Source organism: Alnus glutinosa, chromosome 6 (assembly GCF_958979055.1).
Source record: "Alnus glutinosa chromosome 6, dhAlnGlut1.1, whole genome shotgun sequence".
NCBI lineage: Eukaryota > Viridiplantae > Streptophyta > Magnoliopsida > Fagales > Betulaceae > Alnus > Alnus glutinosa.
Genome location: NC_084891.1, coordinates 24,579,603 through 24,600,426, shown reverse-complemented (window position 1 = coordinate 24,600,426; position 20,824 = coordinate 24,579,603). Strand labels below are relative to the sequence as shown.

The window sequence follows — 20,824 nt, the reverse complement described above, 5'->3', positions numbered from 1 at the left end:
TTTACTCATTGTTGTTGCTTCTTTTAAAAGTTCTTGTGAATATAGCAAAATTTTCTCCATGTACAATTAATTCACGCATGTGATCATGATAGGTTGATCCTGATTGTAGTCTCAAACTGGTATGTTATGATTGTAGTACATAAAAAGAACCCTAGCTATATTTTCATTTGGATATTTGCAAGGCTTCATTTGGGGGTTTGTTTATTCTTTATCCTGATATTCTTTTGACTGGTGATTATTTGACATGATTGTTTGACATGCTCGCATGCTTAGATTGGTTGGTTAGTTGAATGATACTTTCTGAGGTTTTATTTAGGTCTTTTGCTTAGGCATGACAAAATGTCGGTAAATAGTGGTGTCAAGTGCGTCAAGTGCACGTCCGTTATGTTATTGTGGAGTGCCTGCACATGTAAGGTATCATTGGACTGATACCAATACCGCCAGAAAGTGGTATGGCTGTGAAAATTATAAGGTAATTTTTGAAATTAATATTGTGTTATACTTCGTTTAATTGCTAGTAGGTGATGACATTGTGATGACATTAATTTACTCTTTCTTTGTCATGAAAGAACGGGTGATTGTATTTTTTTGCATGGGCTAATAATCATGTGGTGTGTGTATATGAGATGTAGTTGCAAGAACAAAACCAGATGCAAGTAATTGATCTAACTTTCTAGATGTGACGTCCCACATCGCCTGGGAATGAGGATGTGCTTATATGTATAAATGCACAATTTATGACACAACGCGTTTTAAAGCCGTGATGGCAATGAACCTATCAGAACTCCACAGTTAAGCGAACCGCTGCGAGAGCAATCCTAGGATGGGTGACCTCCTGGAAAGTCTGATATGGGGAGCTAAAAGCGGACAATATTGTGTCATTGGGGGTGGGTCGTTACAAATGGTATCAGAGCCATTGCCCAGCCTGAGATGGTGGGAGCGTGCACAAGCCCAAGAGGGTTGCCGGCGGGCACTCGCTGGGATGCCAAGAATGGGGTGATCCCATGAGGGTCGCCAGCGAGGACGCTGGGTCCCAAGGGGGGGTGATTGTGACGTCCCACATCGCCTGGGAATGAGGATGTGTTTATATGTATAAATGCACCCTTTATGACACAACGCGTTTTAAAGCCGTGATGGCAATGAACCTATCAGAACTCCGCAGTTAAGCGAGACGCTGCGAGAGCAATCCTAGGATGGGTGACCTCCTGGGAAGTCTGATATGGGGAGCTAAAAGCGGACAATATTGTGTCATTGGGGGTGGGTCGTTACACTAGATAAGGCATCCACTTTGGCATTCAAGTCCAAAGGTTGGGATACCTCATAAAGAGTTTGGCTCCGGGTGTTTGTCCTACGACCGGATGATGAATAGTGTAAAGAGTTTTCTGATAAATTTTTAAAAAGTGTCCATGCATCGTCCTCACTCTTCAACATAAAAGTACTCCCACATGAGGCATCTACCATCTGTCTATGAGGCTCAATCAAGCCATCATAGAAGCACTGTACAAGCTGCCACTTGGGAACAACATGATGTTGACACTTTCGTAAAAGATCATTCATCCTCTCCCAAGTTTCATGAAATGGTTCTCCCTCTATTTGCGAAAAACCAGTTATGGCTTTTCGTATATGATTGGTTTTCCTTAGGTAAAGTACTTCTTAAGGAACTTGTGTTGCATCTGAGCTCAAGAAGTAATGGAGTTAGTCTCTAAGGAAGTCAACCAATACTTAGCTTTTTCTTTTAAGGAGAACGGAAACAAACGCATCCTTAAAGCATCCTCTGTAAAATTCTGCAACCTTATGATGGAGCAGATTTCTATGAATTCATCTAAATGCTTATAAGGGTCCTCGGTACTAAGTCCGTAAAATAATGGAAGCATTTGAATGAATCCAGACTTAATTTCAAAATGAGCTGCCGTAATGTCCGGCAACTGAAGGCTTGAAGTAGGTGTATATGTTGAGGGAACATAGTGGTCCCTCAACAACACGGGCTTTGGTTCTTTAGCCATTGGTGAATTAGAATGGGCTCTTAGACGTGAGTTCCGTTTGGATCTACTTCGTCTAGAAACCCGCTCTAAGTTCGGGTCGTATGGAAAAATAGGCAATGATAATGAACGACAACCAAACATGCACCAACAAAATTTAATTTATATATACAAGGTACAGAAAAGCAATGAAATGAAAAAGGAAGAAAACTAACCGGTTCTGCAGTGAGGCAGTGCAATAGCAGCTGGAGTGCTACTGTAGGAAAATTCGCTCGATCGAATGTTTGGTCGATCGATCAAATTTCGATCGATCACTTTTAAAGTCGATCAATCGATTCTCTGCAGAAAAAAAAAAATGCAAGAGAAATGCAGAAAATAAATCTAAAACAAAACTAAAGTCTAAATATGCACAGGACAATAAGAAATTAAATGTAGGTTCGATCTAGAGTCAGCAGAAAAACAACGCTGCTCAAAACAAAAATCAATCGATCTAATTTTATGTCGATCGATCGAAAATTTAGGTCACAAAAATCGATCGATCGAATTTTCTGCAGAAACAGAATTCTGCAGAAAACAGACAGAACCGAATTAAAACACTAAAAACAGTTTTTTATACAGAACCAAAAACAGCTTATGGACAGAATTTACAATATGTACTAAATCAAACTAAACACAATCCTAAATATCCCATAAACAACCGTTAATCCCCGGCAACGACGCCAAAAATTGGTAGCCGACTCCCCGACTACATGGATTTTAAATTTATAAGTTTACCACTCGCAATAGTACGTATCGATTGTACTATAGTAAGGGTGATCGAACCACAGAGATTATTGATTGTTTTGCGTAACGGAATATTAAAGAGCGCATCTAACTTAACTTAAAGATAAAAATAAAAGTAAGGGTTGTAGAATTGAAGCTACAACAATAAAGTGAAGGAATGAAAGCGGAAAATGAAAACAAACTAAGAGAAAACTTAGGGTGTTAATCTTATCCAATCCTCAACCAATGAAATGCTTAAAGTCTATATGGTTCTTCCTAACATGCATGATATGAGAGCGTAATGGGTGTCAACCATTATGACGACCTCGACGTGAAAACACTTTCGTTAAGACGTAGTTATAAAGCACCTAGTTTTACATTAATCTACTCCACGTAAAGATTAGTCTATAATTGAAAAGCGTTTACACTACGAAAGGTGTGGAGTGATTAATACTCCCTAGCTTACTACTCTACAACACATCCTAATAAGTATACAAAATATACGAAAACTCTAACTAGGCCACAATGATAAGGTATCTAGTTTCACACCGGTCTATTCCATGTAAAGATTAAACTACAATGGAAAGACATTCTACACTACCAAAGATATGAAATGATCGGTGTTCCCTAACATACCCTATAAGGTGACTCTAGTAGGTAATCATACATCAAGTCATATAGAACCATTGCAAAAGACATCATTCTTATTTCTAAGAATGTTGATTTTACTCAAGAAATCCAAGAAAACTCATAGACAAGTTTAACTCTTTTTCATGAATAAATAGATTGGAATCTTGATAACAAAACCTTTTAGTACGGGTTTTGATATTCTCTAACCCTTAACAATCATCAAACATCTCAAGAAAATCCTAAGAACATCAAGAACACTACATGGTTTTGGATAAGATTTTGATCAAACTCTAAGAACTAAATTAATAAGAACTAAATTAGCTAGACATGAATTGAATCTAATCTAAGCATGAATTAAAAGGAAAACAGTAGAGAAACAAGAAAGAAATGAACCAAAAACAACTATATTAAAACTATGAAATTCGGACTACAAAAGGGGAGAAAAACCTAAGCTAGAACATGAAGAACAAAGAGGAAAAAGAAGAAGAAATTGCTCTCTGGAATTAAGCCCAGAAAACGTGCATCAAAGTAATCTAAAACATGAAAAATTAAAGTGATACACCTGAGAAAATCCGAGCAAACCCCAAAAGATGCATGTCTAAACCTAAATCCCTAATCTCATATATATAGAGAATTGGATTTACAAAAGACCATCAAGAATTAATTCTAGCCACGCAAACAGAGCTGGTCGGCGTCCATTTCTGTCCACAAAATCCAACTTATGATTTGAATTGCATAAAGAATTCAAAAGATCTTGAAATATCTGATTTTCTGGAAGACGGAGAAATCGATCGATCGATTATAAAGTCGATCGATCGCATTTCGCTCGATCGTAGTCGGGCATGTCCTGGTTCGATCGATCGAGTTTGACTCGATCGACTTTTCTTCGACTGATGAACTTCGATCGATCGATTATAAAGTCAATCGATCGAATTGCCTTGGTCAATTCTTCAACTAACAAGAACAATCTCGAACTCTAGAAATGACTAAAATACCCTTGATGTATTTTCAGGTCTAATTCAAGTGTTTTGAATTAGATTTCAATTAAGACCTGAAAATAATACAAAACAATAAACTACAACAAAACAATATATATACAACAAGAACTAGGTCTAACAAATGTAAATTAAGGGGTCTTGAATCGAACAATTCAAGACTTATCATTAACACGTGTAATTATACGTTGCTACATGGCCACGTGTACTAAATACACGTGTCTAACTGGTTTTTTCATCTTTTCTACTACATCTCGTCACGTGTTCATAATAACATGTGGCTAATTGGCCACGTGGCTACAATAACGGCTTCTGTAGCCACATGACTAATGTCTTATTTTTTTGTAGCGTAATAATAATAACGATTTACTAAATGACATAGGGTGTCTTATAATGAGATATGACACATTTACAATTTATGTACAACTTTTGTAAAACTCTAATAATTTTTTTTTTCAAACTAATTATTGGATATTTTTTCTTACATGTAGGTCTTACATATCTAATAGTTGATTTAAAAAAAAAATTTATTAGAGTTGTATCAAAATTATACAGAAGTTGTAAACTCATCATATCCCATTTTATAATAGGCTTACCATAAGATTGAGTTGAAATGAAACTACATTTCTAAAAAATGACATATCTTATCCTTATAACTCCTAATCCAACTCTTGATAAGACTCCCAAACTAACAACTCACAAGATAAAGTACTCTTGAGTTAATATGAAGAACTAATAGATGCTTGGCTGACTAAATAAGTGAAGGCCTTACTGCACTCTAGAGTACATGTAATGCTATACAACATATATACATCGCCGGCCTATGTGACGTGGTTCTCCAACCATAAAATCAATCTTTATGCATCAAATGTTATGGGCGGCCAATCTCTATCTCCCGTAACATTTCACCTCTTCTTCCCACCTTCTAGTCGAATAGGTCAATTCTCAATACTCCTCTCTAAATATAGGGGAAAAGATCATTGCCCATCTCCAACCGTACATGCTTAATTATCTTAAAGTTATAACCCTCTATCTTGTATATTTTTCAAACATCTATTTTTAAAAATTAATATATAAAAAATATATAAAAGAGGTACACATAATATCTATCATAAGCCTATAGGGCAGACTTTTGAAATAAAATGAACCACCACCACCAGTCCTAGTTATAAGACAAAAGTTAATATAACTGATTGCTCAGGAAAAGATCGACGTACGGCATCCTTATCTTAAATCAACTTTTATCGCGCGCGCAAATAAACAATAGCAGTACCTAGGGATGTAATCGAGTCGAGCCGAGTCTAGTTTGAAGATTTCAAGACTGGCTAATTTATGAGTCGAGCTTAAATAGTCGAGCTTGAATTCGAGCCGAGCTATAAATTGCATATTCAAGCTCGGCGTTCAAGCTCGGCTCGTTTAAAACTCGGGCGATCTCGAGTTCGTTGAAAATGACATTCGAACCGAGCCGGGTTATTGGACAAGCTCGGCTCAATTAGAGCTCGATGTAGACTATTAAATTTTTCAATGAGTAATCAAAGCAGAATTCAAGCCCAAGTTTATGAACAACCTCTATGCATTTATTAATAACAAAAATATATAATATGTAACTATATAAGACATATTATAAAATATAGTACATAACTATAGTTTATAAGTAACAAATTAACAATATGTTATTATATATAAGTAGAGAGTATAAACTATGGTATATGTATAACGTGAACAAATAGTAAGTCTAATATATTCTATATAATTAAGTAACTAAAATATAAGTATAATATATAATTATTGTTAACCATGTGTGATGTGATATATGTGTTTATATATATATATATATATAGTTGTTATAAATGTGGTAAGCCAGGTCACTTTGCAAAGGATTGCAAAGCTAAGGAAACTATTAAGTCTCTAAAAGTCTCTAACGAAGAAAATGAAAATTTAATAAGAATGTTAGAGATAAAAGACACTGAGCCCAATGACTATGAGTCTGAACTAAGTATTAGTTCAAGTGAAAGCTATCGCTCCTGCAGTAGCAATGAGTCCAAGTCCAGTCCAGACATAAGTTTCGGTTGTAACGACACTTGTTGCAAAACAATTGGTGTTATGACCAAAGAAGAAGAACAAGAAGAAGAACGATGTCATGTACCACTTCTTCCTATAAATTTCTTTGCTAGGGACTTTGGGTATGTTCCAATCATTGACATCAATGAAGGAATCCTCATCGTGGTACTCAACGTGTTCTTCGTTGACTACCTCTGGAATCTCAGGGATCCTAGTGGATCTAGAACTTATTGATTAGTTAGATCTGAACAATCTATTTATCTTATATATATATATATATATATATATATATATATATATATATATATATATATATATATATATATATATATATATAACTATTTAATATTGTTATATTGTTATATACTAACTATTAATAACTTAATATGTTAATTTAACATACTAAATATTGTTATCAAAATATTATAATTAATATGTAATACTATATATATTATACTATATTTACTATTTACTAATATATATATGTAAGATATGAACGAGCTAACGAGTTGAACTAACGAGTCGGGCGAGCGATCCGGTCGAGCTTTAAATGAGCTGAGCTCGCGAGCCCCTATCGAGTTTTGTCGAGCGAGTCGGGTATGTATCACTTACTAATCGAACGGGTTTCTACAGTAACGATCGAGTTTCTACAGTATCGAACTCGAGTTCGGATCGGGTTAAACCGAGCGGGTATCGAGCGGGCTGTCGAACGGACTGGTTTATTTACATTCCTAACAGTACCCATAAAACGACCGCAATGCGAGCTAGACTAGCTATCACGCACCTTGTAGAAAAGATGACCCATGGAATCTTGAATTGCCGTTAGCCACCCACCATAATCGCCCCTTTCTTTTACCTCAATCATAATCATAATTCATCCTAGGAAAAATTATTGTTGTATAATTTTAATAATTTTTTTAAAATTAATTATTATCTGTTTTTTTACATAAATAATTTTTTTTTTACACACTTTGTACATAAAATTTCACGTGACAAGATTTTTTTGTACACTTTTTTTAAAAAAAAAAAAAAAAAATTAAAACAAAGTGTTACGTAGAACTGTGTATACGAAAGTGTGTAAAAATATATTTCTCTTCAGTCTTACATAACTAATAGTTAATTTTTTTAAAAAAATTATTAATTAAAATTATACAATAATTATACAAAAATTATAGACTAATCATATCTCTTCATCGAATCTCAATTATGTATATATATTAGGCCCTCTCTAGTCGAGTCTCGATCACCTCGAAATTGTAGCTAGCTAGGTGAAGGTTGTCAGATAATATCTGGACCAGCCTTAAATATTGTTTATTTCGATATTTTCATATTCAGCCACTTTGAGTATTGCCTTCCTCCGATCAAAAGTCTGGACCTACGCTCATCACCTCTTGTCCTCTTTCACCACATGTTCTAATAATTAATTATCATCTTCACATCCAGGACTAGCTTAGCTATGAGCAGTCCACACACACAGACACGCGAAAGAGATAAAGAGGGAGGGAGAGTTCCACAATATCATGGAACTGGAAGCTCAAGGTAACATAGCCATGAAGAAAGTCCTCATACTGAACGGCATCCTATTATCTATCGGCAACTGCGGCGGCCCACTAATCATGAGGCTTTACTTCATCCACGGCGGCAAGCGAGTGTGGCTCGAAACCGGCGGCTGGCCCATCGTTCTCCTGCCCCTCACCGTCACATACTTTCACCGCCGTAGCACCCAAGGCCCAAGAGCCAAACTCTTCTTCATGAAGCCACCTTTGTTCATCCCCTCCGCAGGCATAGGAATCCTCACCGGCTTCGATGACTACCTCTACGCCTACGGCGTGGCGCGCCTTCCCGTTTCAACCTCTTCTTTGATCATTGCCTCTTAGCTTGCTTTCACTGCAGGGTTTGCTTTCCTTTTGGTGAGGCAAAAGTTCACCTCGTATTGGATCAACGCGGTGGTTTTGCTGACTATTGGAACGGGTGTTCTGGCTTTACACACGAGTAACGACCGTCCGGCGGGCGAATCAAATAAGCAGTATTTGGTTGGGTTTCTCATGACGTTGGCAGCCTCCGCGCTATATGGGTTTCTGTTGCCGTTGATTGAGTTGACGTACAAGAAAGCCAAGCAGTAAATTACGTATTCGCTGGTGATGGAGGTTCAGATAGATAGTGATGTCTTTGTTCGCGACTCTTCTTTGCACAGTAGGGATGCTCATTAACAAGGACTTTAAGGTACGGACGTAGATCTCTCTCCGCCTCTTGCCGGCCTTTGACTTAATTATATGCTAAAAAGTGAGTTAGAGGAATTAACCTGTTACTTTATGCACGATCAAAGCAATTAATCCAGAAAATATAAAGGATACCAAGAACCTCTATCAAGCTCTTCAAAATTTTCTTTAAATTTAATTCAAACAATCTATTTTTTTGATTTTATTTCTTACTTTTGAAAAATTTCATATATCAAACTCTCTAAATATTTTTCTATTTTAACTAAATATTATTTTTTATTGATTTTTACAACAACCACTTTAACTGTCATCAACATCAAAATCACACAAACCCATCTTAGATTCAGCCCAAAAAAGCACCAAAAACCCCAAAACTCAAACAGGGGTTTAAATGAGATTGCAAACACTAGGCTACTGATGACAACCGAAAAACATGGGGAAAATTCAAACAGAAACGTAAAAATTTCACAAAATGAACCCAACAATCTGTACTAGAAGAAAGTCCAAAAAATCCTACCCAAAGCCCATTCGGTTTTCTTCTCAAATAACCCCAAAAATTTTATTTACCCGAAAACCCTCAAGAACCCAAAAAAATTTCCCATACTCCTACTATTTCTCTCAGAGAATTTCTACCCAGAAATTCAGTACCCATCAACCGGAAATCAAAACCTGAGAATCTACTTACCCAAAAATGGATCCCCACTGTTTGGGCTCCGGGAAAACTCCAAAAAAAATCCCATCTTCGGCGTCGCCGACGCCGTTCGTGACCTTCTGATGTCGGCTTCCTCCCCAGCAGCGGCCGACCCAGCAGAAACTTCTCCCTCTCCCTCTCTTGATCTCTCAATCTCCCTATACGGTCCAGATTTTGACAACCCACCAGGAAGTAAAGACGGAAGGCGCCAGTGAGATGGAAGTGAATACGGAAGGCGCGAATGGAAAAAAAAGTTGTTAAAGAATTCAATAGAGAGTAAAATTCATGAGCCAGATTTATAGTGAAAATCTGACAAGAGAGGAATTAGAGAAACAATAAAAAGCTTAATACAACATGCTTATTGAAGCTTTTCTCTAAATTTTGAAGAAAAGTTTGAAATAACCATCTTGATATAGATACTCTAATAAACAAGCAACAAGTTACTTTCATACCCTTCTCCACTTCTCCAATTATAAGATTTTTTGGTTCCAACATTTTTCGTTAAAATAGGGGCGAAAGTACAAATAACAAATAATTGCACATCAAACATGTTTTCTTTTTTAAACTACTGTCTCAAGTCAGACCAAAACTTTTACAACCTATTGACTCAAAAAGTCATGCTATCCCATGCTCATCATGCCTGTCTCTTTCATTAGTGTACTCTGTAAAATAACAACTTATATATGTGAAAAGTAAATTGACACCTTTTGAAAAACGTGAAAACTTCATTCTTCTTAATCTTTTCCTTTTCTTTTTTTTTTTCTTTTTTTTTTTTTAATTATTATTATTTTTTATAGACGTTCTCAATCTTTTTTTATTTTCTCTTAACAAGGCTTACTGTCATGAATGAATATAGAATTTCGAATTCGAGCTTTCTTGGATGTGGCATGGAGTACCTCCAAGTACTTCTCTAGCTACGAAGATTGGGTTTGACAGAGAATTAAACGATCGAATCTATGGTTAATACTCTAAATATTGCACCCTATCACAATTTAATTAGTTCAAATAACTCGAATGAGATTTAAGCCACATGATTTGAGGAACATGCTACAATCATATCAGAAGCAGTAAGGTCACGAGAAAACGCACTACAAAAAAGGCTTCAATTCGCCGTGTGTCTACAGTAACTCGCCGCGTGTCTATAGTAGCGGTTATTGTAGACACACGGCTAAATAGCCACGTGTTTTTATGACAACATGGCAGATTGTATGTGAAAAACAAGTGGCCGCGTGTTTGTGTTGCACGCGGCCATCCTGCCACGTGTAATAAATACACGTGTCCGATTGGACGTGTATTTTTTGCACGCGTCCATGTGGCCACGTGTATTTACTGTTTTTTAATCAAATATATATTAAAAAATAAATAAAAAATGTAGTTAAGGTTTTGTACACTATGCATAATAATATTACTATATACATGCATAATGACTCGTTTTGTACGCTATGCATATAAATCATTGTATTTCCTTTTTTTTTTAAAAAAAAAAAAAAAAAAAAAAAAAAAAAAAAAAAAACTTAAGTTTTTTAACTATATACATGCATAATGACCGTATATATCCTAATCTTAGATTTGTACTATATATATATATATATAATTAGGGTTTATGGCTATATATAGTATAGCCACATAAGGTTAGGTTTTAGGACTATATGCTATATGTAAATAGTACACATATGGTTTACGTGTTGAGTTCTTTCTATATGGTATAAATATAGTAAATGCATTTATTGTTAGGGTTCCGTGCTATATATAAATAATATACTTATGGTTTAGTCCCTTATATAGTACATACACTTAGAGTTAGGGTTAGCGGTTATATATAGTATATACACATATGGTTATGTTTTATGATTATATGCTATATGCAAATATTATACTTAGGGTTTACGTCTTGAGTTTCTTATATATGATATACTTATAGGTAAACCTTAAGCCTAATTAGGGTTAGCGTTTACATTTATGGACGTACTGCAAATAAGTTTTGACTTATTTTATACTTTAGCAATTTAGTACTAATTTTCATATTGTACTATATGCATATGCATATTGTACAAAACTAAACCTAAGTTGGTGCTATATATATACCTTCACTCTCTCTCTCTCTCTCTCTCTCTCTCTCTCTCTCTCTCTCTCTATATATATATATATAACACAAAATTAATGTTTGGTTTTGTAGACCATCACCTTAACCATTTCTACGTTTAAAAATAAAATAAAATATACATAAACAAGTTAAAAAACCTATAATTAAGAGTATTATATACGGTTTAGAAACTATAACATTCATAATGACTTGTATATACCCTAACCTTAGGGTTTATGGTTATATATAATAAATGCGCTTATTTTTAGGGTTCCGTGCTATATATAAATAGTTTACTTATGGTTTAGTCCCTTTTATAGTACTTACACTTAGGGTTATGGTTTATGGCTATATATAGTATATACACTTAGGGTCAGGGTTAGCGGCTATATATAGTACATACATTTAGGGTTAGGGTTTATGGCTATATATAGTACGTACACTTAGAATTAGGGTTTATGTCTATATATATATAGTATATACTTTTAGGATTAGGGTTTATGGCTATATATAGTACGTACACTTAGGATTATGGTTTATGGCTATATAAAGTATATACACTTAGGGTTAGGGTTTATGACTATATATAGTATATACACTTAGGGTTAGAGTTTATGGTTATATATAGTATATACTCTTAGGGTTAGAGTTTATAGTTATATATAGTACATACACTTAGGATTAGGGTTTATAGCTATATATAGTATATATACTTAGGGTTATGGTTTATGTCTATATATAATATATACTTTTAGAGTTAGGGTTTATGGCTATATATATAGCTAGAGTTTATAGGTATATATAGTATATACATTTAGGGTTATTTTTTAGGACTATGTGCTATATGTAAATAGTATGGTTCAAAGGTTGAGTTCCTTATATATGGTTTATGGTTTATGGTTTATGTCTTAGTGCTTAATTTGTAGTATGTATAGTACATACTCTCAGGGTTAGGGTTCGTATTTGTGTTTTACAAATAACACCAAAAATATATATTTATATATAGTATTTTAATTTTACTTAAAATATTATACAGTATATATACGCAGGGTTAGAGTTTATGATTTAGTTCTAGGGTTACGGTTTAGGGTTTACTTTAATGGGTTAGAGTTTATAGTGTTTTAGGGTTTAACACTATATATAGTACATACACTTAGGCTCGGGTTAGGGCTTGTGTTTGTGTTTATATATATATATATATATATATATATATATATATATATAATTTTGATAAAAAAAAAATATATTAAAAAATTGCAAATAGCGACGTGTAGTAAAATTACACGTCGCCAATCAGGGACGCGACCACGTGGCCAAAATGTGGCCAGGTGCGCCCGCGGGACTATTCCCGCGCGCCACCTGGCCACTTCTTTCAAATATATATATATATATATATATTATTTTTAAATATTTGAAAAAAAAAATTAAATCGTTAAATGGGTAGCTTCCTCGATCGTGCATCTCTCTCTCTCTCTCTCTCTCTCTCTCTCTCTCTCCGCTACTGTAGACACCGGCCAGCTCCCCGATCACCGTGTGGCCGGCCATCCCTCCGGTGACACGCCCTCTCTCTAGCTCTCTCTCTAATATCTCACTCTCTCTCTCTCTCTCTCTCCCTCTCTACTGAACTTGCTCGTTCAGTAAAACGACACGTGTGGTTTTCCTTCTTTTTTTTTTTTTTTTTTTTTTTTTTCAGTTATTAATTTTTTTTTTCCTCCCCCAAAGTGCAGGTATGAAAAATACAAAAATCATATATTACACCACAGATTTCACGATTGTGAGTAATTTTTACATTTTATTTGTCCTTGATTTTTTTGCTATAATAAATTTGGTACATTTTAATGTATTTGTTTAGATATTTTCTTAATTGCTTTTCTTTTCCAGTATGTGGATTTAGCAATTAACAATGAACTATTTTTTGTTTTTTTTTATGCAATGCTATTGATTTTGTTGGATTTGTATATATATTGTTGTGTATTTTTTTGAGGTTTTGCTGCGGTTTGTCATTATGCATGGGAAATATGCGTACAGTTTTGTTTTTGGTGATATATATTGTTCTATTATTTTTTATGTTTTGCTGCGGTTGGTCATTATGCATGGGAAATATGCGTACAGTTTTGCTTTTTGGTGATATATATTGTTCTGGTATTTTTTATGTTTTGCTGTGCCACGTGAATTTATGTTGCTATTATCATTTTTTGTCAATTATTAAGAAAAAAACCAGAAAAAGGAAAATCAATAATTTTTTCCTTACAAATATATACCCAAATTATAAAAATAATAAATATGCCGTGAATGTTTTCATAAAATGGTAAAGTAATTTTTGAAAGAAATTTTAAACGGAGAAAACAAACTCGCCATCATTTTCAACTTCATAATAAAAGGATCGTAACCAACAATTTTCAGCCAAAATTAAAATCAATAAATATAATCAATAATTTCTGTTACAAATATATATAAATTGTAAAAATAATAAATATGCCGTGAACGTTTTTATAAATTGGTAAAGTATTTTTTCAAGCAAATTTTAAACGGAGAAAACAAACTGAATCCTTTAAAAAAAAACAAAAACCCTAACCATAACCCTAAACCCTAAACCCTAAAAAAAAAAAAAAAAAAAAAAAAAAAAAAAAAAAAAAAAAAAAAAAAAAAAAAAAAAAAAAAACCTAATCCTAAACCCTAATCCGTAAAACAAAACAAAAACCATAAACCCTTATCCGTAAAACAAAACAAAAACCCTATATTCATTGTTGGTACAATTCGCTTAAACTCAAAATATTTTTTTTTTAAATTTGTAACGTATAGTAAATAATAAATACGATCATTATATAATTTGCATAAATATTAAAGTGGTAATTTGCATGTTCATTAGTTAGGGTATATAAAATACAAATTTTAATTAATTTTTCTACATTTGTTCGCATGTATCAATGAATCAGAGACCCCCTCCTTGTGCATATCGGGCACCACAGCTACCTGTGCCCCCCACGACCACGCCCACAACTTCGGCGCCACTATATACTGCGGCGTGGCCACACCACCCAAATGCCGCTTATTGACCACTGCTGCCAGGTACGGTAGGTGTGACCACATCAGATCACGGGCAGAGCAACACAGGTGGATATTCTTGCTCTCCATATTCGGTGCCGCCGACGTTCTCGCAGATAGGGGTCACCTCACCGGGTCACGTGACTCGATGGTGGGTGCGAGAGGGTCATGATGCGAGCAGCCCACATTGGGCTAATATGTCGTACTTTCCATACACCTATACTGGACCTACGCCATGCGAACCTAATAGTGAGACACAGGATGACAGGTTCTGGCTGTCACAGCCAGGGGAGATGCAGATGCCAGCTACGGGGTTGAGAAGGATGCCGACACCGGCAGAGAGACAAGGCCCAGCACCTGGGGAGAGCCAGGTGCCTGTTTATGGGGAGAGTCAGGTGCCGGTTTATGGGGAGCGTCAGGTGCCGCTTTATGGGGAGAGCCATGTGCCGCTTTCTGGTGAGAGTCAGGGGCCACATATGGGAGAGAGCCAGATGCCCCATGAGGGAGACGTTGCGATGTTGGGTCCCGATCAGTTGGCCCCCGATAGCCCCCACGATATGCCCTCAGATGATGATCAGCAGCCTCCCTCGAAGGAAGGGGTTGGCGAGGAGCATGCAAGCGACCCAGCGCATACAGACTGATCAGATTCGGTTGATGGGTAAGTACATATTTATACATCATTGAAACTCATATTATGTTACCAATAATTAATATTGTAGTTTAGAAAATTATAAATTGAATTATATCATTTATTAATATAATATATTTTTTAGTTAAAAAACAATGAAATGTTTTATATTTTTTTGATTAGGGTACAACCCAGACGGAAGCATCCATTATGAGGTGATTAGGGACCCCGAAAAGAATTGGGTGCTCCCGAGGGGGAAGAAAATTGTGTTGCAGTACAATACTACAACACAACCCGTAGGACGAGCCTGCAATCGTTTTAGGCATGTTACGGGCATGCTTATCAGGAGCGGGTCCCACATACATATGCGGGACGAATGAGCGAAGGTAGATAAGCACATTAAGAAGGCTATGTGGGACGCGCTGATGGTATGTTTATGAATCTAATTTATTTATTTATTTAAATTAAACTTAAGATTAAGTTTTTGTTGAACTTTTAAAATTAACACTTATTGAATGTGCAGGAGGAGTTTTATCTACCTGTATCCGTAGACGAGCGCAGGGCACAGCACGAAGCGTGAGCTGATATTGGCCGTAAGCACCGATCGTGGAAGTCAAAGTTTAGAACCAAGCTAGCTATTCGTGATGGTGACACGCCTGAGATTATACGTGCGAGAGTGCCGGAGAAAGTTTTTGAGAAGTATGACACAACAGATGTGGAGTACCTTCTGAGCGATTGGTGCACTGAGCAACAAAAGGGTATGTAGATCTTTGATTGTATTACAAAATTGGAGCTCATTTTTAATAACAGTTCATTTAATTTTATTACTATTTTAAGTGTGTCAATGATTACATTTTTATGAAATGTTCAATGCGTAGGCGACTTGTGAACGGATGAAGTGGTTGCGGGAGCAGAATGACCTCCCTCATTGTCTGGGCTCCAAAAGTTATGCCAGATTTAATTATGATGAGGTATGAACAGATATACAATTTCATGTTTTTCATATTTGTGCCTAATTGTTTTTTTTTTTAACACAATATATAATATTACTGAATGTAAAATATTTCAACTGGATAGCGACAGGCATGTACATCTGGCACGCCACCCATTCGCGCCAAATCGTTCCTGAAGAAGCACACAAGGAAGGACGGCACTTACCTGAATGAACGTACAAGGGTCCTATGCGTATGTTACTGATTTATTTTACTGATATTTCTAAGTTATGCGTGTGATATGGCATTATTTAATACATGTGTATTTTATGTTGACGACGTACAGGAGAGGATGACGCAGGGCTTATCCAGTGATCCTGCTGCCACACAGAGCGTCTCAAGTGACACGGTGCGTTGGCCACCGAACGACGCGTACGAAAAGGCGGTTGGGAGGCCTGAGTACGCGAGGAGGGTTCGGCAAGTTGGGCCGAACGTTACTCCTGTTCGTGGGATGTGTTTCTCGTACAGGGCTCGCTCATAAGGGGAACCATCTGAGGGCACATCTCGGGATTGGGCCGAACATGCCCGGCAGATGGCAAAAATGCAGACAATGTTAAGTGCTGAGCGAGAGAGGAATGACGTCTTGGAGCAGTGCATGCGATAATTCGAGGCCTTCATGGCCTCTATGGGAGTATCACATGCTCAGCATTCTTCACCTGCAAACATAGGTAGTACGTCGTCTGTTAGTAGTGCATCTGCAGGTATGATTCATATTGTGTATACGACAAAATTAATTTTAATTTGTTTTCATTACTTGTTTAAATTTGCATATAATATTATATAATTTAATTGTTTTTATTGCTTGCAGGTAATGCGACAACGATTGGTCCGTTGTCGCCTATTGGACGACAGCTGAACCAGCACTCCCCTGTCGCCACACCATCGCCCGCTACACCATCCCTTGCCCAGTAATTGCCGGTTGTCGAGTACTCGCCTGTGACGGTACCTCCTGATCCGCAAGGACGCCCTTCAAATGTATAGATATTTTGTGTAATTATTTTTTATAATTATTTTTTGTTAGTAATGAATACGTTTATTTTTTGGTACTCAAATGTGTAGATATTATTGTGTTGATTTGGTAGTCAAATGTGTAGATATTATTATGTTGATTTGTGTAGTTAACAAACATGTTCATAATTATTGATTTGTGTAATTTGATTTTGTGATAATTTTGGGTAAAATAGATTTTGAAATATTTTTGGGCGGAAATAAGAAATTTAAACAAAAAAAAAGTAATTAAATTAAAAAAGTAATTAACCAAAAAAATTAAAAAAAAATAAATTGAAAACTAAATTAGAAAAAAAATTAAATTAAAAAAGAAATTGCCACGTGTATTGTTGTACACGTAGCACAGTGGCCACGTGTAATTACTGTACACACGGTAAATTGTACAATTCGCAACAACCGGATCTACCACGCCTCTCACACGTGTTCAACTGTTTGCCACGTGTATAGCCTCCATACACGTGGCGACCTGCAAGTGACAAATTGCAAATTTTTTTTTTGTAGTAACGTACTATAAAATCTAGTCGATCTGTTTTCTTTTAATTTAATTTGTACGTAGTTTGCTGTTCGGCAACTAGTGATCTGTATGGTATCGTTTGGTTTGATTAAAACCACACTCGTTCAATTAAAAATTGAATAAGAGAAAATTATGACACATATAATTGACAAAAAGTTAAATAAAGTTATTTAATATGGAAGATTAGGTTATAAAACTCAATCGAGTGGGCGAAGGTGCGTGAAAGAACGAGCTGTTAAATGATTTTTCGTTTTCTTTTACAAAAACATGCTGAAGAAATCTGATAATATATCCAATTTGGTATTATTTTTGAGAAACAATGACATAAGATTGATCCAATTTGGTATTATTTTTGAGAAACAATGACATAAGATTGATAAACAAAGAATATTTTGACTCTCGATGAGCTTGCAATGTAGAAACTTTTTACTCATTTCCATCATGTGGACTGTGGCTAGCTATATATATACTCTCAATGTGCCCGGCCTTCAAAAAGCCATGTTTTTTTTTGGGGGGGGGGGGGGGGGGAGGGATATAAAGTCATTGAGTGCCCCTTCTATACGGTCTTGGCAAAAAGCAGTAGGTTTCTGCCCATCAATAGTCACTTGACACATCAGCTAAAGACAAAAAACTGAAAAATTGGTGAAGCACCCAATCCCTCTCTCCCATTCTGATTTGAAGTAGCCTACGTTCTAAACAAAAGAAAGAAAAGCCACCGCCCAGTTTGCCAAAACCCGTCCGCCCCCAATCCTTCCAAAATCACCGCACGTCCGCTCGGACTAGAGCACTCCGCCGAAGTCCCGGCGTGGGCACCCCTAATCCTCCCCAAATCCCATCCGTCCGTCCCTAATTAGCCCCAAATCTTGTCCGCCCCTAATCCACCCTAAATCCCGTCCGCCCCTAATCCACCCAAAATCACTGCACGTCCACCGGACTGGACCACACTGCCAAAGCCGTCCGCCCCTAATCCCCCCAAATCCCGTCCGTCCGCCCCTAAAGCCATAGCAATAGCAACCCACACCATAATCCAGTTCTATACTCATTTTGTGTTACGAAAATCATGAGAAAGGGCTGGATTTACCTCAAAAACCATCCTCTTGGCCGAAACCATCTTCTTCTTCTGCATTTTCGGTCTCTCAGTTTCAGTCTCTCTCTCTCGATTTGCATCCTCTCTCTCACGGTGGCTCTTTCTCTCCGATGATCGGTCTTTCTTAGAAGTCCCGGCGTGGGCGGCGGCAATCGGGCGGCGGCACCGTTCATCTTGGATCTTCAATTCGGTTCGTATCAGATGAGGAGTCAGCGTTCATCTTGGGTCTTTAATCTGGAGTATTGCATTTATTTGCTTTTTTATTTCAAGCTCACATGTCAAATGTCAAATTATCATTGGCAGGCAAAAAAACCCCACCTTTTATCTGGACCGAATTGAAGTTATTCCCAAAGTCATTTAATTTTTAATGCAAAGACCACTCGACGTTATCTTAAGATTAGAGCAAGCCCAAACTGTATGTGTGTAAAAAATTAACATGTACGTTGTAGGGCTGACATATTGACTTGAGGAACTGAAGACTTTGATTTGATACTCCGACTAGTACAAATAGAGGAATGGCATGCGGGCATTTTATCAATCTATTTGTATAGAATAGATAAGTGTCTTCAAAATTTCTTCACGAAGATGAGTTACCCATACTACTCTCCACCACCACCATCACCTGTCCCATGTAACCCTATCACGCCTCCACCGCCTCCGCCATCACCTGTCCCATGTAACCCTATCACGTCTCCCCCACCACATGCAAACCACCATGCCCATCCAACTCCACCATCTACGCCTCCACCGCCTCATCATCACCATGGCCATCCCAAGCCACCACCTCCACCGCATCACCACCATGGCCATCCAAAGCCACCTCCACCACCAGACCACCACCAGCCACCGTGCCCACCTTCACCAACTACACCGGTCATCCAACCTCCCACTCCGACTGAAGCACCGCCACCCCATCCCATATCTCCTCCAACCCCTACTATCACTCCGGTTTCACCACCGCGACCACACCCTAATGCACCGCCGCCAACACCAAATGATGGTCCAGCTCCACCACCATATAAGGCACCGCCACCTAAACCTGCATCTCCACCACCACATAGCTAGTCACCACCAAAACCACATACTCCAGCTCCAGCACCCCAAAAAACTCCACCTACAACTGCCCATGTGGCACCGCCGCCTCATATTATATCTCCACCGAGCCCCACCACCAGTCCGGCTTATCCCCCACACTCACCACCGCCGCATAAGCTACCTCCAACTACAGCAACACCGCCACGAGGACATTACCCGCCACCCCCACCAACCCTTCCCGGTGATTATACCCCGCCAGGTTTTGGGCCTCCCCCTACTTATAAATCTCTCCCACCATCATCACAAATTGCCTCGCCACCTTCCGGAGGCCACCGAACAACTATCATCGCGGCCTGCGTCTCGGCAGGCGGTGTTTTCGTCCTTGCGTTCCTCTTAGTTGGTCTCTTCTGCTTAGCGAAGAGGAAGAAGAGGCCAGTGACGATTCTTGAACCCGATTGTGTTGAAGAACACGAAGAAGTCCATGAATCGATCGCAACCGGTCCCTATGGGGAGCAAACTGTAACACTGTCGGTAGAGGATGATATTCAAGTTCATGAAGCTGTGGGTTCTAGCGCTATGGGTTTGCATGGGATTGCTGGAGGAGGCTCTCCGCGTGAACCTGCTGTGCCCGGGTCTCCCACTTATCCTCCAGGCCATCATGACCAACACTACTAAAGTCTAAAGCTAAAGCTCTCATCTCTGATCGATGATCTGTCTGTCCTTTTCATTTGCTTTTGCTTATGATTATTATTATTATTGTTGTTGTTATTTATTTTTACTTTGGCTGGGATGCATTCACTTGTACCTTTCATTCATGTGGAGTGGTTAAAATAAATAATGGAGCCATAGATCATGCATGCTCCATCTGCGTTAATTAAGATATTGGCCAAGCAGATAGGCCTAGTACTGTATATTCGAAAATCTAAAGGTTTGTAGCCAAGACATCAAATATGACTTTTCGTCGTGTAGTTGTAATTATGATTATAATTAATTATCTCCATCGTCGTAAATTTATCAAGAACATGTACATGTGGGTATTCGTATCATCCACGAACGCTTTCTTCAGTTTCTTTGATCATATTAATTTGGTCGACT

The 20,824-nt window shown here is 37.3% G+C and overlaps 1 protein-coding gene and 1 pseudogene across 1 annotated transcript; both read left to right on the top strand.

The window, feature by feature from the left end:
* Positions 1 to 7,947: 7,947 nt before the first annotated feature.
* Positions 7,948 to 8,662, top strand: LOC133871649 (purine permease 1-like; annotated as a pseudogene).
* Positions 8,663 to 19,170: 10,508 nt separating this feature from the next.
* On the top strand, positions 19,171 to 20,750 carry LOC133870228 (leucine-rich repeat extensin-like protein 3). Its single transcript, XM_062307309.1, has one exon. It carries the CDS (start codon positions 19,280 to 19,282, stop codon positions 19,757 to 19,759), a length of 480 nt encoding a protein of 159 aa, XP_062163293.1. The 5' UTR covers positions 19,171 to 19,279; the 3' UTR covers positions 19,760 to 20,750.
* The last annotated feature ends 74 nt before the right edge of the window (positions 20,751 to 20,824 follow it).